The sequence below is a fragment of the Theropithecus gelada genome, chromosome 13 (assembly GCF_003255815.1).
Source record: "Theropithecus gelada isolate Dixy chromosome 13, Tgel_1.0, whole genome shotgun sequence".
In the NCBI taxonomy this organism is placed as follows: domain Eukaryota; kingdom Metazoa; phylum Chordata; class Mammalia; order Primates; family Cercopithecidae; genus Theropithecus; species Theropithecus gelada.
In genome coordinates, this window is record NC_037681.1 from 68,042,519 (window position 1) to 68,067,951 (window position 25,433).

At 47.7% G+C, this 25,433-nt stretch overlaps 1 protein-coding gene across 1 annotated transcript in view; it reads right to left on the reverse strand.

Moving 5' to 3' along the window:
* Nucleotides 1-17,384, reverse strand: part of KCNK12 (potassium two pore domain channel subfamily K member 12) — a 51,276-nt gene extending 33,892 nt beyond the window's left edge. Inside the window, exon 1 of the mRNA XM_025354349.1 lies at nucleotides 16,378-17,384. Within this exon, the coding sequence (XP_025210134.1) occupies nucleotides 16,378-16,768 (391 nt within the window). The 5' untranslated portion in view covers nucleotides 16,769-17,384. The remainder of the gene's footprint in view (nucleotides 1-16,377) is intronic.
* Between the last annotated feature and the right edge of the window lie 8,049 nt (nucleotides 17,385-25,433).

The following is a 25,433-nucleotide window of genomic DNA, read 5'->3' on the forward strand; positions in this document are numbered from 1 at the left end:
GACTAATGAGATTGCCTGACTTAATGGCATAACTATATAGTGACTAAAGCACCAGAATCTTCTTCTAAAACAGTCATGATCACATTACACCCCTGTTCAAGAACTCCAGTGGATTCCTGTTGCCCCCATACTAAGTCTAAATGTTTCCACCTGGCTTTCAAAGCCCTCCAATATGACCTTAACCTATTGAAGCAGTTTCACCTGTCACTGTTCCTTAACTTGCTAAAGGCAGGCTGGTCCTGACCTCACTCACACTACTCTTTCAAACCTGCCTACCCTGCAACCTGAGAGGTGGCATCAGACATACTAGAAAGAACAAAAGATCTGGGGTGAGAGAACTCAGCTCAGGGTCTAGCTTTGCCACTTACATGTGAACGCAGTCAGATTATCTATTAATAAAAACATAGGCCCACATTAGAGTGCTTATGAAATACCAGGGCAAGACTAAGCACCTGCATTCACTGTCTCATATAATTCTCCCAACCACCACAGGATACAGGTGTTATTATGATTCCCATTTTATAAATGTTAACATGGAAGCTTTGGAAGTTCATCTATTCAACAAACACAAGGTACTGTGCTAGGCAATGGGAATATAATAGTGGACAAGAGAGACAAGAACCCTGGTCTCATGGAGCAGGGATTGAGCAGAGGTCAGGCAACAAACAAACACATAAACACGTATTTGTTCATGAACAGGATGATTTCCAAAAATGGTACATGTTCTAAGGACGATAAGGCAGAATAGTGTAAGGGACAGTGACTAGGGGTTAGTGGGGGACACTACTATAATCAGGGAGACCAGGGAAGGCTCCTCAAGGGTGACGTTTTAGCTTTAGACATGAGGCTTGAATGTGGTTAAGAGAAGTCAGCTATGCTATGACTCACAGAGTAGTGCGCCAGGCAGCAGGAACAGCAAGTGCAAATGCCCAGAGGTCTGGTAAGTCCAGTGTGGCTGTAGTGCATTGAGTGAAGGGGAAAGCAGTACCAGTGAGGCTGAGGGAGGACAGGGCCAGATTATGCAGGGCCTTGAATGTCATGGTGAAGAGTCAGATTTTGTGCAACAGGAAGTCACTGAAGGATTTCAAACAAGCAAAGGACTTGGCCTGACTTCCATTTATAAAGATCTCTTTGGCTGTGTGTGAAGAACAGGTTGTCAAGGAGCACAGAGAAAGTTAGGGGATTGGTTAGAACACTAACTTAGTTGCCCCAGCAAGAAATGATGGTAACAGTTGGAGTAGACTGGTAGTGATGGGCAGGGAGACAAGTGGATGGAATCAGAATGTATTTTGCAGATTGAGCTGACAAGAGTTGATGATGAATTGGATATGAAAGTTTAGGAAAAAAAGAGGAATCAGGACAACTCTTTATATGGATGACATTTATTGAGATGAAGACTCATGGAGCAGCGTACCAAGGAGCAGGAACAGCTTGTGAAGGGAATAGTCAAGAGTGGGATACAGCAGGAATCAGGAGTTCTATTTTGGGCTTTTAAAAGTTTTGATACATATTGAATATCCATGTGAAGATGCCAAGTGGGCAGTTGGACCCATGGCTCTGAAGCTTAGTGTAGAAGATGGGTTATTCATCAATAGATAAATGGGTTTAAAGCCAAAGGGTGTGAAGGGGATCAGAGTATGCCATCCCCAAATATGTCACTTTGGCATAAGGATTGTTTTGAGCTGCAGGCAATTTGGAAGCAGCAGATGCAGAGAAAGCTCCTTATCCTCCCCTATCTGCCTAAAGGCAGGACATAAATTTCCCTTTGCCAAGGTGTCCTCCTTCCCTTCTCTGTACTCTTAATCACTGGGGACCCCATTATCACTCCAGAGATTGCACGAGATTGAGTCTGCATAACAAACCTTACTAAAACCAAACCTTATTCTCCATTAGTTTCCCCCTATATTTATCTTCCCATAATTTACCACTTCTAAAAGTCCAAACTCCTTTTATCTCATCATTACTTCACAATTTATCACTCTTTGTTAAAACGGTATATAACTTCTTTTTAGGTAATTACTTTTCTATGAAGGCCTCCATATGTATATCCAGTAAACCTTTTCTCCTGTTAATCTGTCTTTTAATTCAGGGCCCTAGTCACTGAAACTAAGAAAATGTAGGGGAAAAGCTTTTCCTCTACAGGTGAGAGATTGTTTGGAGACAGTCCAGAGTGAAGACTGAGCATGGGGCCCTCTCACACTAAGAGGTCACATAGAGAAGATCCAGCAAAAAGGACCAAGGAAAGCAGCCAGTGAGGATCCAGGACAGCATGATGTTCTGGAAGCCAAGAGAAAAGAGGAGTTTGAGGATAAATGGTCAGCCATGTCAAATGTTGCTGAGATGCTGAGGACAGGGAAGTCATCACTGGATTTTTTAGGAAGGGGGCCACTAGGCACCTTACAATCACATAATTACTGGAAAAGTGGAGCTGGACTCCTGATTGATGTGGATCCAGGGGAGAAGGGCAGGTGAGGGAGATGTTGACTACTATTCTGAGAAGGTTTCCTGTAAAGGAGGGCAGAGAAATGGGAAAGTAGCAGGAGGGTGATGCAGGGTCTATTAAGAAGGAAGAATATATATGTTTGCATACCGATAGAGTATAAATTAACAATGCATGGGGAGTGGGTAATGGCAGGAACTAAGTCCAGGAGGACGTTAGAGGAAGTGAGACCCAGTGAAACTGGCATTTGTAAGTGGGCACTTCATCCACTGTCACAGGAGAGAAAGCAGCTCCACATGGTGGGTGGATTTAGGGGTGTGAAGATAAGAAAGTCCCTTTCTGATTATTTCCTCAATGGAGTGTGAAAAAAAGGTAATTAGCAGAGAGTGAGGGGAATGGGAGGCTAAAGGTGAGAAGAGGGAGGATAAGTGGAGGACACAGTAGGAAGTACAGTGGGATGGGGGGGTGCTGCCAGTGTGGAGTGTCCAGCTGGTACTAAGGGTCACTAATTTAAAGTTGGACCAGTTAGCATCTCTGCATAGTTTCTTAGCCACATTCAGCTGCTTGGGGGCAGATGAAAAGTAAGTGGAAAGTTGGTATTTTAACAGGAGTACAACATAGGGAGAGAGGGGCAAGGAAGTTAAGGGTCTCTGAAAAGGGAATGAATCCAAGCTGGGTTAAAAAAGAAATGCAGGCTCAAAGAAGGTGGTGGGAAAATAAGAGTGGGAGTGTAAAGGACCTGTAGGTCTTACAGCCAAAGGATTATGATCTCACCCATATAGGGTGAGATCAAAGGATGGGAGCTGGAAGCATGGGAGGTAGTGGTCAGAGGTGAGATGTCTGGAGTCAAAAACTTTGAAAGTAACGCAGTTACTAGTAATAGCAAGGACACAGATAGAACCAAATGACCTGCTGGGGTGGGATGGAAAGAAATATGGTTATAGATGAGATGGTTAAGGAGCCCAGCCAGTTCTTGGATGCATCATCTGTGGGAGGCTGGAGAACGCTGGAGAGGAACTCAGTGAGGCAGACTTCAGTAAATGGGCAGGACATGCATGCTGGCAACCCCAATGACAGAGCTTGCTATGGTTTGAATGTCTCCTCCAAAACTTATGTTGAAATCCAATGGCTATTGTAAGACTTTTAAAAGGTGAGAACTTTAAGAGGCGATTGGGTCATGTGGGCTCTGTTCTTATGAATGGATTAACGTCATCATCACTGGGGTAGGTTGGTTATTGGAGGAGCGGGCTCTGATAAAAGGATGAGTTTGGGCTGATTCTGTCCCGCACTTGCTCACCATGTGATGCCTTCCACATGGATGACTCTTGCCAGATGCTGGAGCCCTCTATCATAAACTTTCCAGTCTCCAGAAGTGTGAGTTAAATAAACTTTTTTTTTTTTTTTAAATAAATTACCCAGTCTGTGATATTCTGTTATGGAAGCAGAAAACAGACCAAGACAAGCTAAAATTCAAACCCAAGACCAGGGCCCCCAGCATTCTCTCCCTAACCGTTACATTGTACTGCAAATTGTCACTTGGCAATGCAGATTTCTTCATTCTTAAAATGGATACATGAATAATGCATACCTGCCCGGCTGAACAATGCACATCAAGGAGCTTTGTAAGGCAATTTCCGTCTGTGAGGCATACAATCCAATCTCTGCTTGACTGTGCCAAGAGGCCTGAACAACTCCAATCAGTACAGGTGTACGACTCACTTCAGCTCTTGTTATATACTCTTCTGAATTGCCTTCCGGGTCATGTATATTGCTCACTAATTTGATGTTAGGGACTGAGATGCCTTAGGGATTTGGGGACTGTGTGAAGGTAGAAATGGCAGTAAGGTGGACTTCATGCAGCTGCTGGGTTCCTGACATTGATTACAAGTTACATCTCTCTGTAAATATAATGGGGTATGCTGCTGCTTACAGAAGCTTTGGAATGAATCCCTTTGAGAAGCAAAGCTTTCTTTTACAAAGCAGGTCATCATCTGATCATGATATTTTACTTTTTATAAAACAGGTACCTAGGTAGAGTTGGGAATCTTGGAAACAGCCATTCATTCAAATTTACATTGTTTCGGAAAATATTTCTGTAGGCCCTCCCATGTGCCATGCCCTGTGCCAGGCACTGGAGACATGGAGGGGAATGGAAGAGATAGAGTTCTCATCTTCCAGGAACCCAGAATCTGGCAAGAGAAGCAGATGCTAAGCACACAGTCACACAAGTGATTCCATGCCAAACCAGCAGGAAGTGTGGGGAGTGACAAAGAGGGTGCTGGCAGGGGCAGGCCCTGCAGTCCCACTTCTGCACTGACACAGGCAAGGACCTCTTCCCTGCCTGCCACTGAGGCTGCCAGACCTTCAGAATTAGCTCCCATGCGATCTCAGCTTTCCTTCCCCACCTTCCATTTTAGAAGAGAACCCAACAATCCAAACCTGCATGGCCTCCAAAATGCACCCTGCCCCTAGGAAGTGCCAACACACTCAGCACAGGCAGAGGCCCGTGTCTACCTTTCCCTCTCGCACCTGGGCTGTCCCTGCAGAATCCCTGGCAGGTTCTGGTGTTAGCAGCTAAACAGGCTCACACGAGACGCTCAGAATTCAGAACACTTGGCAGCAGGGAAGGAGATCATGGCCATTTGGAAAGGATTAGAGAGGAGTCACGCGGAGTGCGATTCGGAGTTTGCGTTTATCTCAACTGAAACTTTCCAGAAAGCTGGGACAACTGATTCCAATAAAAGCTTCCCCAAGTATTTTTGGAGGCATTGTGATGGTGCTGGGCTGTGTGGGTGGGGGTGGCTTTTCCTGGTTTGTGGAATTGCATTTCATTACTGATTAAACTTCCGTCAAATTTGTGAAGCAACATCCAGTTTCTAAGGAATGTGTCCTGGGCAGGTGAAGAGAAAAGGTAGAACCACTGGACTGAGAGGTGGAATTCAGCAGGGCCTCCTTATGGCTAAGACATGTGGCCAAGGCCAGGGCCAGATAGGAAATCTGAGTCAATGGGAAAACTAGGACCAGAAGCCCTCCTAGTTCAGGACTGAACTTTTCCTACTGCCTTCTGCAGATAACAAGCGCTGAGGCTTAGAATTGTCTAGTTTGGTTTCAGTCCAGGGCAGGGTCAGGACAAGGACCCAGCTGACTCAGAGAGCCACGGAAACAGCACTGCCAGGGAGAAGAGCTCCAGAATGAGCTGGCTGCCCTGCTGCACACCTGCCAGCCACTGAGAGAGCATTAAAGCAACGGCCCAGCAGAGGGGCTCATGCACAGCCAGCCCCTCCAGCTGCAAGGTTGGGGAGCCCGGCAGGGAGGCCCTGGGAGGTTCTGAGAACCTGGCCTGGGCCCAGCTTGCTCAGTTTTTATTTTTTGTCGTTAATTTCCAGCAGCCCAGGGTTTTCAGTTACTCATTCATTCCATCCACTCAACATATGTTGATTAATCACCTACTTTGTGCCAAGTATTATGCTCCATGATTGACAGAAATTACCTCTTTGCTGCACTTCAAAGTAGTCATTCAATGCATAGCTGCTGCCATTATGGTTATTATCATGTGATTAATTGTAACAGAGACAAGCACTACTAAGATGTAGCTTCTGAGGTGGAGAAAGAAGAAAGTAAGTTTTCTGCGTACCTACTATGTGCTGGGTCCTGGGCCAGCTTTAGACACATTTTATCCCACTGAACAGTGGCTTACTTCGCAGCTGGGGAAGCTGGCAGAGAAACAAATAATTGTCATAGGTCTGAGGGCAGTAAGAGGGACTTCACAGTAGGTCCCTCTCTAGTGGCACCATTTGAGCTGGATCTTGAAGACCGATTTCACCTGGTAGAAAATAGGGAGGAAGGGAAGGGCATTCCAGGTGAAGAGAACAGCATATGCAACATCCTACAGGCTTAAAGTGCGAGGTAAGGGGGACAGAAGTTAAGGATGGCTAGAGAGGAGGGTAGCACTGGCAGGTGCTCAGTGCAAGGTCTGGGCAGGGTCTGTCCCAGGACATGACCTTAGGCAGAGTCTCCCTCAAGCCAACCATCCTTCAGGAGGCGAGTTCTGAGCTGGCCATGTCCCCAGGTTTTCCCTGCTGGTGTCCTTAAAGGAGGCCCTCCTGTTTTTTTGGTTTTCTGTCCCGCCTGTTCATGCCCACTGCAGCTATTTCCAGTGCAAGGCTGAGGGTTCTCAGGTCTGGGCGAGAGCTCAGTCCTCTTCAACAAGTTCTCAGAGTTCTGGTGAGCTCTGTGGGAAGCACGTGCTTTACCCTCTCCCATCTGGTTGGCAGCCTCCTTCACAAAGAGGTACTAGGTGGCAAAGGATAGGAAGCAGGCAGCCCTCGCTTTAGTGTAGCCACTGACACTGCCAGAAGCACAGCACAGCCAAATCCCAGAGTCCCCAAACTGTGCTTCAGCTCTTGCTGATGCCTCCTCATCCTCCTCCTCCACCCACACAACCCTGCAGACCCCAGACTAGGCTGTCGTTCTTCCCCATCTGTGGAACTGCACAATTCAGACAGCAGAGAAGATCTTGAGCAGTCAGGAGCCCCAGATCCTCTATTCTGCCTTGATTGACTTGCTGTGTGAAGCCAAGAAAGTTGCTTAACCTCTCTGAGCCTGTCATCTGTGAAATGGGATACAATTTTCTTTGCTGTCCTAGGATTTTGGGGAGCTTACTGAGTAAATGCAGATAAAAACACAGTGAACTGGCAAACATGACATGTGGCAGGGAGGGGAGTCAATCAGGGAGACCAACAACGCCTCAATTATCCCCCTCACTCTCTAGAACAAAGGCACTGGCTGCTGGCATGACGGAGAGTTCGGAGAGGGGAGATGCTGGTGGGCTCTGCGGCCTTCCCTGGCCCCAGATCCTGTCCTGCCCCAGGAGGCTTCTGCCTGGGAAGGGGGTCCTGGTGCTTCCTCCACCCAGCAGGGAGCCATGGTAGCCCTGGGATGCAAGAAGCAGCAGCCTAGCACCCACACATGGGGCTATTTGCTGCAGTGCCTTCCTTTAGCGACCTCCACACAGCAGCCATGACACTGGACCCACCCCAGAGAAGTGTGGCGGGACCTGGCCTCAGCCAGCATCCAGCTTCCCTGCTACTCTTCAGCTCCATGACCTCCTCCTCAGCCTAAGCACTGCCAAGGGGCCCCAGTACACCTGGAAAACAAGAAGGGTGGGCAGCGGTGTGACTGCCCAGGGCTCTGCTCTCGGTGTGGGGGGCAGAGAAGCACTGGATGTCACTGGTCTAACTCACCACTCAATCATTCATTCAGTTATCCACCAATTATGTCCTTGATGATGATTAAAGAGCACTGTGCCTATGAGGGATGATTAAGATATTCTAGTTAAGGACCCAAAGAAAATGCATTTTCAAAAGTACCCTTCCAGGCCGGTTATGTAACAGCATAGGACACAACAACACACCCGAGAGGCAGTGACCAACCAGACTGCAGCAGGTGCCACACTGCAGGGGGGCTGAGGCCCAGAGGACTGGACCATGCACAGGGTGGTGTGGCCGGGTGGGCTACAGGGAAGGAAACGTGCCTCGGCCTCCCCTCCTGCACAGAGAGGCAGGGCAGGGCTCACCAACAGGGTTGCCAAGATCTGGGGAGCAGATGCTACTCAGGGTTACCAGGCACTGCACCCATGGGTTAGAGCCTTCAGTCTTTAAAGTAACCCCATGGGGTAAGAACCAGCATGGTCTTCACTTTAGAGAGGAGGCAACTGAGGCAAGGAGAAGTATATCCACTCACCGAGACCACACGTTTGAATGTTAGAATCAGGACGTAAATCCAGGCAAGCAGGCTGGCTGCAGTGCTGGTGTGTTTGGAGTCTACACTAAACTATACTGGAAGGATATGAACCAATAGTCTTCCCAGATATAAGAACATCTGAGCTAAGAAGGGGCTCAAAGGACCTTGGGCATTCCCTTCTTTTAGTAAGGGAGAAACTGAGGCACTGAATGGTGATATGTCCTGCCTAAAGCCATGCAGCCAGTTAGTGGCAGAGTCAGGTCTAGACTCCTAGTGCCTGACTCACCGCTGTTCTCTACCCTAATGACTCCAAGTGCATCAGCATAGGCATGGCCAGGAGCTCACGAGGAATGCAGACTGTCAGATCCCACCCCAGACCTACTCAACAGAAACTACATGGTAAGCAGATTCCCAGGTGATTCCCAGGCACCTTACAGTTTGAGAAGCACTGCTGCATGTTACCCTACCTTCCTGGTCTGTAACATCTGTTGCTGTGAGTATAAAGACACTGTGTTTGAACATTGTAAAATCTGCAATTACAAGGTTCTGGATACTTCATCCTGAGGTCACCTTGGAATGAGATCCTCTGGGATCTGGAGGAAGCAGATGGAGGAAAAACCCCAGAACTCAATTACCACTGACCTGCTAGTAAGCCAGGAACTTAGCCCTGAGTTTGGGGTTGGCCAAGCACAGGGAGGAGGCAGCACTCACAGACAGAGTCCAGAGCATTCTCCACCATAGCCAGTGGCTGCCTGAAGAGGGGACCTAGAGTCACCTGGTAGGTGGCTAGGGAATGGCAGGGTTTGGGGTAGAACTTCCGGGGGCCAGAGTCTCACAGCAGTGGTGGTGGCCAAGAGTTGGCTTGGGGTGAGAGACAAGGGGCTTCAGTACCCTTCTTCATTTTCTACCAGCACCTCCCCAACCTCTTGGAAAGTGCTGTGCTTCTTGCAGTTTCAAGTCCCTCCACCCACTGCTCCTCGCCAACTCTCCCTGTGTAGAAACTCTGCAGAGAGTATGACCGTGTCTCTTAAAAAACTTTGGTGATGATCAGGGCTGGACTCTGCCCAAAGCACCCACCTTGGGCTCCACACACTTTCTGGGTTACTGGCTAGTGACCCCACGCAGAGCCCCAGACCCTGGAAAGTCAGTGGAACTGGACAGAAAAAATGGAAGGGCCAGAAAGCTTGGGGAGGACTCCAGAGCTGGGGGTGACCACAGGAATAGACCAGTGACCTTTTGTTGTTTCCAAGATCCTCTGAATCTGAGGCAGCCAAGCAAGGCAAGGGAGTACCGCTCCCCCTGTCAGCGATGGGGACACTTACTGAGCACTCACCCAAGGCTACCACCACCACCTCCAGATCAAGCAGGACTTTTTACCCGAAGCCCCCCAACAAGTCACTCAGCCTGCATTCTGCTCCTCAGATGCCCACCCTTCTCTCCAGCTCCTCCCCTCTGTGTGCAGCGCAACACTCACCCCTTCTGGGAAGCCTTGGTGCCCTCTCAGAACTGTGCTGGATTCTCTACCTGTCTATGTGAGGAGTGTGTGTGTGTGTTCGTGTGTGCTGTTTGCGAGTGTGAGAATTATGTGTGTAAGAAGGGGTGTGGGAGGGTGGGAGAGATACACCTACCTTTGGCAATATTGATATAACTCTTCCAGGGAGGATGAGAGCTCAAGCTCTCAGCGAATCCGCCTCTGACTTGCTGGGTAACTTGGGCAACCTCTCTTCCTCTCTGAGCTTTGTGTAAAATGAGGAACGAGGTTAAATTCACCTCTTCAGGCTGGTCTTGGAGATGCTCTAGGGCTCCTCAGAGAAGACGTCAGGGAGCGGGTGTCATCTGAGGAAAGGCCCACTGGTCCGGACTCCAGGCCCCACCCCCAATGACAGCAGCTCTGCTCCTATTTGCTATAATGGGCTGATTGTTGGCTTTTGTTGACAAAATGGTCCACATGACTGGGGAAAGTTCTGAAGGATCTTTGTGGTGCTTCCAGCTAGAATACTCTAGGAGTGTACCTTTGCTCCATTAGGCACAATTCTGAGCTGTTCAATGCTGGGGCCCTTGGGCATGGTCAAAACTGAGTGGAAATACATTCTCTCTCAGCTGGCTTGGCCCAGGAATAGCGGCAGACCATTCCTGGGAGTCCAGGGGAGAACAGGGGGGTCCAGGTACCTTTCTTGTCTCAGTTTTTGATGACCTGGCAGTGTCCCCACCTATTTTTTCTTCTTACCTTTCTCCACTCACCCAGAACTTCCCAAAGGAAGCTGCTCTCATTAAAACAAGGGAGGTTGAAGACACTAATGCCACAGCCTTGTTCGGGAGGCAGCTCAGCTCCTGGAACTGAGTGCAATCCTGGAGAAAACCAAGTGGATGTGTGGCCCCTTTCCATGGAGCAATTAGCTGGATAACTGTCCAATCGCTGCTAGACTTTATAGAGGCATAGGCTCAGATACAAAGAGACCAGACAGTCTCTCGCTCCAAAGGGGCTGGCCACAAGCACCGTGAAGACAGCAGTACCCACTGACTCAGCAATTTCACCAGCTGGAAGTCATCCCAAGGAGATATCACAGAAAGAAAAGGTCATCTTGCATAAAGATGATCACTGTGGCATTACTCAAAATAGCCCCAAACTGGGAAACACCCAGCTATCCAGCAACAGGGGTAGTAAATTACAGAACATCAACTAGATGGAATATTATGCACCCCACTAAAATCAGCCTATGTGGAAACACAGAAACAACATCAGTAACAAAATGTTAATAAGACAGAAGCAACTCAGTACACATCAGTTAGTTTCCTTCCTCTTTCCTACAAAAGGCATGACAAGGAACTGCAGGGGAATGTGCAAACATGAAGAGTTGTGTTAGTGCAGTGGTATCATGAATGACTTGTTCTCTTATTCATACAATAAATAATTATTGTTTACTATGGGCTAGGTCTGATGCTGGGTGCTGAGGATGGAGCAGTGAATGGTAATACATTTCTTGCTCTCCACTCAGAGTTTCAAATTTAAGAAGATATTTTCTTCCTAAATGTCCTTCAAAGCTGTCATAGCACCATCTTTCAATAAAAAATAGTTGATGAGACTGGGCATGGTGGCTCCCGGTTGTAATCCCAGCACACTGAAAGGCTGGGGTAGCAGGATTGCTTGTGCCCGGGAGTTTGACATCAGCCTGGGCAATGTATTGAGGCTCTGTCTCTTAAAAAAAAAAAAAAAAAAAAAAATTAGCCAGGTGTGGTGATGTGTACCTGTAGTCCCAGCTTCTTGGGAGGCTGTGGTGGAAAGATTGCTTGTACCCAGGAGGTTGAGACTATGGTAAGCTGTATTCGCACCTCTGTACTCCAGCCTGGGCAATGGAGTAAAGACTGTGTCTCTTTAAAAAAAAAAGTTGATGACAGAAATACGCAAGGAAGGGTGCACCTCTCCTTCTGGATAATGTATTTCATTCCAGATATCAAAACTATCTCCAGCTGGATTACATACATATTAGAAGAAAGTTGAATGTAAATGCAGTAGTGACATTTTGGGCTTTTAATGTCTTAGTTTCCTTAGTAGCAAAAAGAGTTTTTAAAAATCCATGTTGAAAAAGAGGGAAAAAGTTAGGACTTGTTACTAATCTCGTGGCTGAATAATTAAGTGTGCCTAATTCTGAAAGTAGCAAGCTAAATTATGCAGTGCCAAAAGTGACAACTCTTATACCTACACCATCCCGTCTACAGCGGCATGATTTTAGCTTTATAGCTAAAAAACGCTGCCAGAAAACCTAATAAAAGGAAGCAAAAATATTTCTGTTTATATCAAGCTGCCATTTGAGAAAGATTTTAAAATATGTTCTTTCCTATGTGTAAATCTGACAGCAGATGCATAATTAAAACCCCAGTGGAGAGTTTCCATTTAATCTTTTCAAAGTTAACTGATAAACATCCTTTAGGATGTGAGGTGATGGGTTAATTCTCTTTGGATTGTTTGGAATATCTTTGAGCTGGAATACTGTCTTCAAGAACATGGTTTCGTGCTAAAAGAACACAAGATGGTATCTTCAGGAGTTCATACAATCACAGGAGGTGCAGACAACATGCCAGAGGTCACACATGCATCTATGATGAGTGATGTTTGTCTTAGATGTTTATTAATTGGGGGCATGAATAAATGAATACATTCACATTAAAGCAAACTTGATTTCAACCCCTAGGGAATATGTCACATAGCATAAATGGGAGAAATAATAATTACCCAGCATTTCAGTTCTGTGTAAGCAATCAGTATGAATAATTTAGACTACAAAGTGGATTTTTATTTCGCTTGAGCTATTCAGATTAACTTTCTACACAGCCTGAACGGCTGCTGAATAATCACAGGCAAAATTTTCCACTGGTACTGCACTGTGTGGACACACGTGTATCTACACGACTGCAAACTGCCCAGCTGTGGATATGGGGCCCTGTTCAAACCAAATGTCAGGACAAACATTCTACTTCATCGTGCTGTTCCATGTAACCTTGAGTACACACAGCCATACCTAAACCTGTCATTACGTCTTCCACCAGGTGAAAGCCCATTCCTGTTCCTTCTTCCCCTCCTCTATACACATGTGCTCTCAAGAGTGTGTGTGTGCACGTGCCCGTGCACGTGCCCGTGCACGTGCCCACACACATACACACACTGGTGCAAAAAAGGGCAGAAAGAAAGTGACTTCTGTCCTTAGACCACAGTTTGCCAGAAGCTCTCATACTTGCTAGTGCCCCATCTCTGCCCTTTAGGCTGGCTCTTGCCTGTCTAGCTATCTAAGACTTGCCAGATGCTTCTAACTTGTCTGGTCTGTAACATCTGTCTTATCCTTCAAGTTTTCTCTGGACTTAATCAGTTGATGACGTGACCAATAGACCAGCAGACCAGTCCCTGCCCTGGACACACACACACACACACACACACACACAAACACACACACACTCTTACACTCAGATAGACAGACAGACATTATTAAATACTTCAATCTCAAACAAGAATGTTCCCACCAATTATATGCATGAAATTGGTGGATATTGCACAACTTGGTTTCTGGACCTAGCTGAACCCCTCATTAACTGTGTGACCACTGACAAGTCCCCTAACCCTGTGCCACATGAGATTGGACCAAAGGTCCCCTTCTTGTTCTAATCATCTTCAGTGAGGATGGCCAAGATATGTTGCTCATAAATGCTGCGATCCAGCTGCCCATGTTGGGATATGCCTTAATCTCTGCCATGTAGCATAAGCTTTAACCTTTCAAAATACAGCCTGATACATACAATCATGTTATGGAATGAATGGAAGGAAAGATTTCCTATACTAAAGTCTAGATGAACCCTATATCTGGGTCTACACAACACACACACACACACACATATGTCCTTTTGATTAGGCAGTATAAATAACTAAACCAAATCATTTTGTTCCCCTGAATTCCACAGCCCTGTATGAACCATATACACTGTGAAACTCATCAAATAAAATGGAGTACATGCTAATTGTCCTCTTCACTGGATAAAGAAGCAGATAAAGAATTCTGACTGCCCATTTTTTGTGGACTGAGCTTTGGCTCCCTGATCTGTTGAACCCATAAAAGCATCAATAATAATAATGATTGTCTCTGAAGATTCAGGCCATTTAAGAGAACGGAACTATGTAAGCAGAAGAGAAACTGACCTGTGGAGATCTTTACTTAAACCTCATCCAAATGCATTTTGCAAAGAGAAAGCTGAAATGCCAATACGCTACTTGGGGATTCGGCGGAACTTATCTGACTGATGGAAGTGACCAATTTGAACCACTGACCCCAGAATATCCCAGCAGCGGCAATAACCAGCACTGTGTGGCTGTCTTGGCATCCCCACAGAGGGCTGTTTCAACCCAGGGCTGTATACCGGCTGGTTTGAATGTTTCCCCGCAGATTTTGGAAGCAACGTGCTGGGTCACTCGTAACATAATCACATGCTTCAGTGTAGCCCTCCTACATTGCTTGCCTACATCTGAAAACACAAATCAAGAAAGAGAATATAGTTCCTTTCCACTTGACTAAGGAACAGCCAATCCTGCCAGTAGACTAAAGGCTGGGGCATGGAACAATTTCCCAACACACTGACTTGATTTTGTGTAAATTACTGAAAGAGAAGCTTTAGAAGCTGTGGCTGGGCTCAGAATCAGTGCCTCCAAAGGGGTACCGAACGACAGATTGATGGAGCCCATTAGAGAGGCACAGAGACCACAGGCCATTGGAATGGGGCTTTATTTGGATGGACTCATGGCCTAAAAAGGAAAGGGACACTGCCAACAGCTTTCCCTTTAGCCTGTGAGTTCCATTAGGAAGCCAGAACATGTCACTGGGAAAAAGTGTTGTGGCCACCCAATATGTGCACAGGTGCCTCCAGGTGGAAGAAAAGGAAAGGGTGTGTTTACAAGAGGAAGAGCACAAGTCAACAATGAGCTATGGATGCATGATGTCATCCTCCAGGACTAAGCATCCTTAGTACTTTTAAAGCATTTAAGAAAAAAAAAAAAAAACTCTAGTTGCTATAGCAACTTGATGCAGCTCTTAAAAGGGGATTTTTGAGGGGGTCATTTTATATCTTCTATCACCATAACAACATGATATAGCTTTTTAAAGGATATTTTTATCCAATTTGTGTGTGCCTTGGACGGGGGCCATATTTGCCTTTTCTATTTAAAATAATCAGATCAAGCATGACACATGAAAAATCATTGAAGGCAAGGAAGTGCTTTCATAGACTATACATATACACTTAGAGAGACATCTCTAGCTGCTCATATGCTGCACATGGAGGCAGCCTCTCTCCCTGCCTCCAACCAGCCATCTGCTATGGCTTATCCTGGTCAGTTACAGTCCATGCCTCTGTATCTGAACTGGCATACCAAACCACTCCAGAACGTGTGTCTATGAAATCCCTCACTTCTCAAGCCCAGCAAATCCTACCCCCTCCTCCAAAACTGCACAGGAGACAGTGCCTTGGGGTGACTAGAGGTGTGACCAGCCAAGTGCCTTCTTCCATCCTGGGATTCAAAGCAGGAGTTGGGGACACACAAAGCCTTGTCAAGGTGATAAGCATGCATTTCTGCTGCACTCTATACAGGTGAGTGGGGGGGGGGGCTTTGTTTCACATGACACCCAGGGAAAGTGGGGGATGGGAAAAGCGAGTGAAAGGAGAGGAAGAAAGAGGAATGAAGGGGTGGATGGAGAGCAGGGGTGGCTCCAGAATTTCTCCACAGGAGCTCAGAGGCAGCAGTCTGGCCACACAGAAAGGGGCGGGGGCTTGAAGGACTCTTTACACAGCATTCTTCATAAGGTTGAGAAAACGTAAACTGTTTATATCCAAAAAAAGGGAGAAGACATGATGGAAAGAATAGGGGAACTATCACTGCTCCCAGCTACCCCTTGGTACCACTAATGGTTGGAAAAAGTGGCAAGGGAACAAAGAAACGGTCAAGAAATTGGAGAAGGGGCTGGGAGTTGGGGGAGAACACAAGGAAGGGAGGCAGAACAGCAGCTGAAGTCCTGGCCTCAGGCTAACGGGTTTTACTTTGGGGGGCGGGTAAGGGGCGGTATAGATTGTAGGAGAAGCAGGTGGGAAGGAGATCTAGGGAAAGTGATTCTGGGGCAAGTGGTCACCCTCTCCAGGGTAAAGGAGTTAGAGGCCACTGAGGGGGAAAACACAGGGTAAAAGAAGAAAGGGGGAAGACTATGAAAAGAAATAAAAGCGCTTAGGGTGGAGAGAGAAGGGGCTTTTGAGATCATCCTGGAGAGGAAACTGAGGCCCGGGGGTTGTGGGTGGAAAATAGGAAAGAACCGGTAGCCGTGGCACGTATTCTTAGAGGAGAAAACGGAGGCTCAGAGAGGTCAGGTCACGGAGCCGGCCAGTGTTGGAGCGCAGGCGGCCCGGATTCTCCCCCATTAGGCCACACTGCCAGGCAAACCACCGCGGGGTGAGCGCCAGAGGTGGGCTTTCCTCCGTCACTGAAAGCCGAGAGGGACACAGAGAGAGAACGGGGTCCGGCGGAGAAGAGAGGGCGAGACAAAAGTAAGCAAAGGGACATTAGAAGGGAAGGGAGAGCCGAGGGACGCTGACCGAGCGGCCGAGCAGTGAAAAGGGCGGCAGGTGAAAGGCACAGAGAGGAAAGACGCGCGGGGGGGCGCGCCGCTCACCTATGGTTGACACCACGGTGCCCACGAAGTAGAAAGCGCCGGGGAAGTCCCAGCGCGGGCGCAGCGCGTCGGCGCGGACGCCGGCGGCCAGCGCGGCCTCGTAGTGCCGGAGGAAGGCGCGCAGCTCCGGCTCGGCCACGCCGTGCGCAGCGCTGAAGTTGCGCAGCGTGGCGCCCCAGCGCGCCCGCGCCTCCGCCTCGCCGGGGCTCTCCAGCGCGGAAAAGACTGTGGCACCCGCCACCAGGTAGAGGCCGATGAGCGCCGCTAGCAGCACGAAGCGGCCGGTGTCCTCGTTGAGGTGCGAGCGGCGGCAGCAGCAGCAGCAGCAGGAGGGGCGCGGCAGGCGGCGGCGGCTACGGCGGGGCGGGGGCCGGGGGCTGCGGGAGGACATGGTCCGGAGCTCAGCCCCGGGGCCGGGGCGGCGCTCGGGGCCCGGGCCGCGACATCCCCCCGGCGGGAGCAGGAGCGTGAGGATGGTGGCCAGGGGTCCGGGGCCGCCGCGGAGCCCCTCGCCGCCTTCCCAGAGCCCGGACGGAGGGGCGCCTCCGCCTCCTCCCCGGCACTCAGGCCACACGCGAGTCCCGTGGCCCAGCGGGTGCCCGGGCAGGGGCGCTCCTCTCCGCGCCCCGACGCCTCGCCGGCTCCCGCGGCTCCTTACCCGCCGCCCTCGGGCGCGGGGCTTCGCAGCTAGGCCCCTGCCGCCCGGTGGCCGGCGTCCGCGGGGCCCCGGGCCTCATACTCCTCTCCAGACAGGCCGCGGGCTGCGGGCGGGGTGGGCCGTGGAGCCCGGGCGCCTAGGACCGGGACTCGGCAGCAGGGCGGGGAGAGAGCCCCCGGGGGCGTCCCATGAGGCGTTCGGGCTCGGCGGCTCCTAGGTGCGGGATCTGCTGGCAGTCCTGCTCCCGCCCCCGGGGCTGAGCTGGCGGCGTCGGCTTCGGAGCCTCGGAGCCGAGCCGAGTCCGGGAAAGCGCTCCTTTCTCAGCTCCAGCCGAAGAGCCGCCCGGCAGGGAGAGGCGGAGTCACTGGCGCCCGGGGCGGGGTGTTGGGGAGGGGTGAGTAGGGACAGGAGGGAGGGGGTGGAGAGTTGGGCTGCCGCGACGCCTCCCGGTGGCTCCGGCGGCACTAATGCGGGGCACCGGAGCAGGTGTCCGACTGCGGTGCGAGCTACCACCTCGCCGGGGAACCTCGTCTTGCTCCTCTCTGCGCTTCGCCTCTGGAATCCCTCCCTTATCTCATGCCGCGGTGAAACTTTGCTCAACTTGGTGGTGCTCTGAGGTCTCCAGGGCTGGAGGCTGCGCGACGCGAATCGCCGACACTGGGTTCTCGGGCGTTAGTCCGAAGTTTAAGTTACCTTCGTTCACTCCTTTGCCCTGGATCGAACCGCAGCGCCAGGACGCAGCGGGTTCCATTGGAAATGGGGAATCGGGGAGAGGCGGTCGCTGGGCTCCGGGCGACCCGGGAACGAGGACTTTTGCTCCCCCTCCCGACCGAGCGGCGGCCGGCGTCAGCACCGCGGACAGCGCATCGGTGCCGCAGCCGCGGGCGGGCGCCGCTAGGGCTGCAGGGGTCCGAGGCGCGGGCAAGGCTGCTCACCCCGCTGCGCTGTGCACCCCAAACCCTCCCTGTTTTCCTTTTTACCTCCTGCGTGTACCCCCCCACCCACCACCCGCGGCAGGTGCGGTCGCTGAAGCAGGCTGCTGACAGGGCGGGGACGCTGCGGAATAGAGACGGGGGAGGAGTCAAGCGCGGGTGGGGGACCAAGGTGCCACCGGGAAAAAGAGCCCAGGCCCGGCGGACTGCTGGGCTCCTTTCGCCACCCCAGCTCACCGACCCCTCTAGCCCGGGGCGGGGAATAAGACCCTGGCTGCGGCAGAGAGTAGAGGAATAGAGGAGGTGTAGGGGAAGCTCACTAGCAGCTCCCCTGAGGCCGGCGCGGGGAACGGTGTGCTATGGAACGCCCCGGGCAAATGGTTGCCCTCCTATGCCCCACCGCGGCAGAAAAAGACGACGGATGCCCCGCGCGGCTGCGGGTGCTTCTCTGCTGGACACAAGCCGGCTTTGCCGGTGCCACAAAAGTTCTGGCGAGGAACACCCTCAGTACAGGCGGAAAATCATCCTCTTCGGGCAGCCGGTTCCTTCCCTGTCCTCCCCCTTACTATGGACTGCGGGAAGCAAGACCCTGGTGATGATGTGATGGCAGCAAATAATAATAATAATGATGACTATACTTAGATATCCCAGGTGGGTGAGCGGTGGCAAAAAGTAGATCCCTGCCCCCTGCCCCCCCACCCATTTCCAGTTAGGGGCTAAGGTCAACCAAAAGTGGTGGCAGCAGCGTCAATTACGGGTCATAGTACTAAAAGTGTTCCCTCCACTACTCACTGAGCATTTCACGCCTTCGAAACTAGGGCCGGTCGCAGAATGAGAAGTGGGCTGCAGACAGGAGAGCTGTGAAAGCTGAAAGACATCTGACTTGGGATGTTGATTGTCCTAAACCAGGGTGCTCTGGAGATTTGGTTCTTCCCAGATATGCTGCCTCAGTTTATAGATGGAGCCAGGTACACTTTCCTCTGTGTTAGGGACAGATGGGTAGAAACTCCACCACCACCATGTCAGAACCAGGCTTCCTGGCACTGGATGGCATGTGGCTAGTTTTGCAGGGCTCTCCTTAGAATGGGGCTAGGGTGTCTTTGTGTGAGAGGGAGAGTATCTTATCCACCAAGAAAGCTGAACCTCCCTTTTTTCTGGAGCACTGTAGAAGGTGTATACAAACACAAATTTTTGTTATTGCAGACTATTGCTATTATTGCCAAAACAGTAAACTCTTTCTCCAAGGCTTTGGCTCCCCTGGACTCTCCACAGATGCTGCCCTAGGCCCTGTTTCCCCAGTACCTCCACTCTTAACAGCTTCAGCACACAGTGAGGACAGCCCTGTCATGGACCTTTGGGGCTGGATTCCACTTGGCTGGTCAGCTCTTGACAGAAGCCCTGAGAAGTGTCATTCTAGGAGTTGCCCTGGAGACCCCAGATGTAACTGAAGGGCATTGCCAGGCCTCTCAGAGGCTATCTTTGCTCAGACTCCCCAAGCAAACACAGGGTACTTCGCTGCAGTGTTCTCTGCTTCTGGGACCAGTTCCTTGCCCAGTTGGCAGAAGGCCTGTCTTGTCCTCCAACTTGCTATTCTAGCTTGATTAGCAGCAAATCTCTGGCATCAATCTCGGCTCCGAATGACCTAATCAATTTATGTAATAGGGAAATGATGAGTTCCCTGCACATACGCACGGGGTTTTTAGGGAACCAGCCCGGTGATGAATGCGGCTTTTGCCCACTAAATCAATATTTAAGCTACTGACTTCCAGCTGGCTATGCTCAGAGCCTTTACCTCAGTCCTGAATTGCTGCAATAGACTCCTAAAGGAGGAGGGCTTGCTTCGTGTCTCCCTATTTAGGTACATCCTGCCTGCACCTGCCAGTCATTGCTGTAATCATGCCCATCTGATGTGATCATGTGATTGACGTATTTAAACCATAGTCTCCAATGGCTCCCCTAAAGCTATAAAAATGTAGGTATTTTTTTGTTTGTTTGTTTGTTTTTGAGGCGGAGTCTCCCTTTGTCGCCCAGGTTGGAGTGCAGTGGCGCGATCTCGGTTCACTGCAAGCTCCGCCTCCCGGGTTCACGTCATTCTCCTGCCTCAGCCTCCCGAGTAGCTGGGACTACAGGCGCCCGCCACCGCGCCCGGCTAATTTTTTATACTTTTAGTAGAGACGGGGTTTTTCACCGTGTTAGCCAGGATTGTCTCAATCTCCTGACCTTGTGATCCGCCCGCCTCCGAAAGTGCTGGGATTACAGGGGTGAGCCACAGCGCCCGGCCTAAAAATGTAGTTTTTAAACCCTTGAGGCTGCCATTCAAAGACCTTGACGAGGTGATTCCTAATAAATCATTCCAGCCTCCTCTACTAACTTTTACTTATTCCCCAAGTACTCTATATCCAGCCCAATCACCAGGCCTTTACTTGTGCTGTGGCCCCTACTGCAGCACTATCTTCTCTCTTCTCTCCAGCTCTTTAAAAAAAAAACCAGCTCAACTCAGGTTAGACATTTTTTCCAGAAAGTTTTCCCTTTGTAGGATATTTTCAGCCAATGATTTTGATGCCATCTTTTCAACTCTATGGTTATTGAATCTGCTATGCATGCAAAAATTTCAGATAAGACATGCAAACAAGTACAGCCTCTCTTTTTCTTTTCTGTCTCTGTGTCTTTCTGCCATATGTATATGTATGTGTATATATATACACACACACACAAGCACAATATAGGACTGTTAGCCAAGAAAATTAGGTAAAGTCAAATGAAACCAATTGGCAACTCCACTCCTAGGTATATACCCAAGAAGATAAACAAAAATGTACCTTCACAAAAACTTGTACATGAATATTCATAGCAGCACCATTCATAATAGCCAAAAAGTAGAAAGTGGTGAACCTATAAGTCCATTATCTGATTAATAATAAATAAAATGTAGTATATTTATACAATGACATATTTGGCAATAAGAAGGAATGAAGTACTAATATATACTACAATGTGCATAAATCTTGAAAATATACTAAGTGAAAGAAACCAGTCACAAAGGACCACATATTGTACGATTCCATTTGTATAAAATGTCCAGAGTAGACAAATCTATAAAGACAAAACAACTTAGTGGTTGCTTAGGGGTGGGAGTTCAGGAGAATGGGAGTGTCTGCTAATGGGGATGGGGTTTCTTTTGGAAGTGATAAAAATGTTCTAAAGTTAATTGTGGTGATGATTGGACAGCTCTATAAATATACTAAAAAGCATTAAATTGTACACTTTAAATGAATGAATTGTATGATATGTGAGTTACATCTCAGTAAAGCTGTTAAAAAACAAATACAATGGGCTGGGCGTGATGGCTCACACCTGTAATCCCAGCACTTTGGGAGGCTGAGGCAGGTGGATCATGAGGTCAGGAAAGCGAGACCATCCTGGCTAATACGGTGAAACCCTGTCTCTACTAAAAATACAAAAAAATTAGCTGGGTGTGGTGGCAGGCACCTGTAATCTCAGCTACTTGGGAGGCTGAGGCAGAGGAATCGCTTGAACCCGGGAGTCAGAGGTTGCCGTGAGCTGAGATGGCGCCACTGCACCATTGTACTCTAGCTTGGGTGACAGAGCAAGACTCCGTCTAAAAACAAACAAAAAAAAATATGAATTAAGATAATCTTTATCCAAAAAAATGGAAATAGAAATTTATCCCAAGGAAAATAATTTATTTTAGAAGTGAGAAAATTTAAAACAGTTTAGTTGTGTTACAGAGAAAATTATGAAATTAAATTTGAATAAAGGAGTTTGCTCCAAAATACTTTCTTTTTTTTTTTTGAGACGGAGACTCGCTCTGTAGCCCAGGCTGGAGTGCAGTGGCCGGATCTCAGCTCACTGCAAGCTCCGCCTCCCGGGTTCACGCCATTCTCCGGCCTCAGCCTCCCGAGTAGCTGGGACTACAGGCGCCCGCCACCTCGCCCGGCTATTTTTTGTATTTCTTAGTAGAGACGGGGTTTCACCGTGTTAGCCAGGATGGTCTCGATCTCCTGACCTCGTGATCCGCCCATCTCGGCCTCCCAAAGTGCTGGGATTACAGGCTTGAGCCACCGTGCCCGGTCTAAAATACTTTCTCTTAAAAATTAATCTGTGGTGGTAAAATTTTGGTGACAAGTTTTGCATTTCAAGTAGTAGCAGATCCAAAATGTTCTGGTTGCCTTCAAACCTCTTTGATCTTCTTGTTCTCAGAATTCCTCTAGTACTCATTGTCTGCATTACTTATTGACAATTAGCTGTGTAACGGATACTTTTTTTTTTTTTTAGTATGGAGAAGATGGTTATCTCTATACCGTGAAGGGTCAGTTGAATTGCCTTCTTAGTAGTATAGATATAATAGCCCTCCTCCCCCCATTCTCCTGGAATTAAGTTTTTATAAAACCTTTTATGTTTTAAGTCATTTGACAAATGTTTCCTCACGCCATGTTTCACAGAGCTGGTAGCTGGGAAGAAGTGAACCAGTTTTACCCAAGGCCTTCCAGAATGGAAGAGAAAGACATCTGATTTGTCTTCCATGAATTTAAGGTCAAGAAGTCTTGTTGAGGAAAGCATGGGGAGAGTCTGGCCACAGCCCAGGAGCTGGAAGAAAGGCCCCTTGAAATAAAATTATTCTGGGGAAGCAGGAGTCTGACTGGAGGCTTAGACAAGGGTCTACGTGTTTTGGTGACACCGTATGTAACTGATACTGGATGCCCTGTAGTTCAATCTCCCTAGAACTGTGTGGGATTTGAAGACAAGTGTTGACTCTGGACTTGTGACCTGAGAAGACAGTAGCCTTGGCGCCTGAAGTGGTTCCTTATGATGAAGTGCATCTTGAGTGGTGATAGGCAAGACATGTCTCAAATGTGCAGCAGCACTTAACCATAACATTTGTAATAGCACTTACAATACTGTCCTCCTTTTCTTTCCATTGGCAGAGGACAGGGTTCCTGTTGGACTGGAAAAAAAACATGGGTAACATGCCTCTATTTTCATATTGCTCTTGTGTTTAGATGTTCTATCCATTATTGAAGGTGAAATATTGAGGTCTGCAACTACAAGAGTAAAACTCTCTAGTTCTCCCTTCAATTATGTCAGTGCTGCTGTCATATATTTTGAGGCTCTGTTGCTTGCTGTATATATGTTACAATTGTTATAGCTTCTTGATGGATTTACCCTTTTGTTAATAGAGATGGTGTCTGATTTACAATGGTTTGATTCACAACTTTTTGATTTTACGATGGTGTAAAACCATTGCACTTTTCACTTAATGTGTAGTACTCAATAAATTACATAAGATATTCAACACTTTATTATAAAATAAGCTTTGTGTGAGACTATTTTGCCCAATTGTAAGCTAATATACATTTTAGACTTAGGATATTTTCAACTAATGGTGGAAATAGAAAAGAATTTATCCCAAGGAAAGTAATTTCTTTAAAATAAAAAAATGGGAAAATTGGAAACAATTTAACTGTGCTATAGAGAAAATAATGAAATTAAATTTGGATGTAACCCTATCATAATTTGAGGAGCATCTGTATATGATATCCTTTTTTTTTCTCTTATAATAAATTTTCTTTTTGAGACAGGGTCTCACTGTGTTATCCAGGCAGAAGTGCAGTGGCACAATTATAGCTCACTGCAACCTAAAACTCCTGGGCTCAAGCGATCCTCCCACCTCACCCTCCCAAGAAGCTGGGACTACAGACATGCACCACCATGCCTGGCTAATTTTCTTATTTTTTGTAGAGATAGGGTCTCACTATGTTGTGCAGGCTTGGTCTCTCAAAGTGCTAGGATCACAAGCATGATCCACTGCAACTGGCCTACAACAATTTTTGACTTACAGTCCGTTTTTTCTAATATTAGTATAGCCACCCAGGTCTCTTTTGGTTACTGTTTGCGTGGAATATCTTTTTCCATTCTTTCGTTTTCAACCTATTTGTCCTTAGATCTTAAGTTAGTTTCTTGTAAACAGCATATAGTTGTGTCATGAGACTGTCTTATAACTCAACTTGTTAAAAATTTGTGATTGTTCAGCTGTTTTCTGGTTATTTCCAAATAACTGATGAACAGATATTTATTGAGAACCTACCAGGTATAAAGCAGTGTACTATAATCTGTGTGTGTGTGTGTGTGTGTGTGTGTGTGTGTGTGTGTGTGAGAGAGAGATGAACCTTACTCTCCCTGCAAGAGCTTAGAGTCTGGCTGAGGTGATAAGATGCACATGTATGAAGCAATAAGGACTATGACATAGCAGATACAGTTAGGAGCTGACTGTGTGGTACTGGTCACAGGAGGTCAGAGAAGGGAGCCTGTAACAAGGGCTGCAGGAGTCAGAGGAAGCTTTGGATATCAGGAAGAATGGGGGCAAGGCCTAAAGGATGGGTAAGGTTTGGATTGACTGAAAGGGAGGGAACACCCCAACCAGGAGTATTGACCTGGGTGCACATATAGAAGCCAGAAAAAACATATTGCATTCAAGGAACTATGGTGGGCTAATGTTGAGTATGGGTGAGAGGAGAGGGAAGAGTCTCTTTCTCTAATCCAGGACCTCCATTGGTGGCCTCTCAGCCTCTCAGTAGAACTTTAGGGCATAGACTAACTGATCCTGTGAATCTCAAAGGTGAGTTTTTCCTTCTAAAATGAGAGTCAGATATATAATGTATGTGGACTCTGGCTTAATGAAGCCAATTTTATGGCAAACTTTGTTTCCCCACAAACATGGCCACATTGAAAGGCATAAGCTATGTCTGCAGGGGAAAAGGAAAACAAATTAGGAACATATTGGGTGCAAAGTTGGGGGATCTGGTATTAAAACCTCCCTGGACTCAGTTGCCACATCTGTCTTTGTAAAGAATGCACTATGTCATCTTTAAGTCACCATAATATTTGAAGATTAATGAAGCCACCAATTGCTGCCTGTTGACAGGGAGTTTGGAAATGAAGACAAGAATCCCAGAGTGAAGAGGAGCCTTAAAGCTTTGAGGGCAACTCCTTATTTCCTAATCCTCTTGTCCAAAATGTTGTGGGTTCCTTGTCTGAATGTCTCTATGGAGCCCTGTCTTCTAAAGCTGAATCACTCTTTATTAAGAAGTGATTTTTAAAAAATGTTTTTTAAATATCTATTTCAACTCTTTCTTATTTTAAAATCTAATCCAGATTTTTTTGTTCTCTAGGTAAGGCTATACAGGTATTGATTTTTGTCTCAAATGGATTTTGATATAACTTTTTAAGACTATATAAGTAATGCATAATTAAATTCTGATATGACTTTTAAAAACTATATAAAGTAATGCATAATTAAATTCTGATATGACTTTTAAAAACTGTATAAAGTAATGCCTAATTAACTTAGAATAATTGGAAAATTCACGAAAGCTAAAAATAAGAAAATAAAAATTACCCCAATTCTATCATATTATGCAGAGAAAATTACTGTTATCAGTCATTTT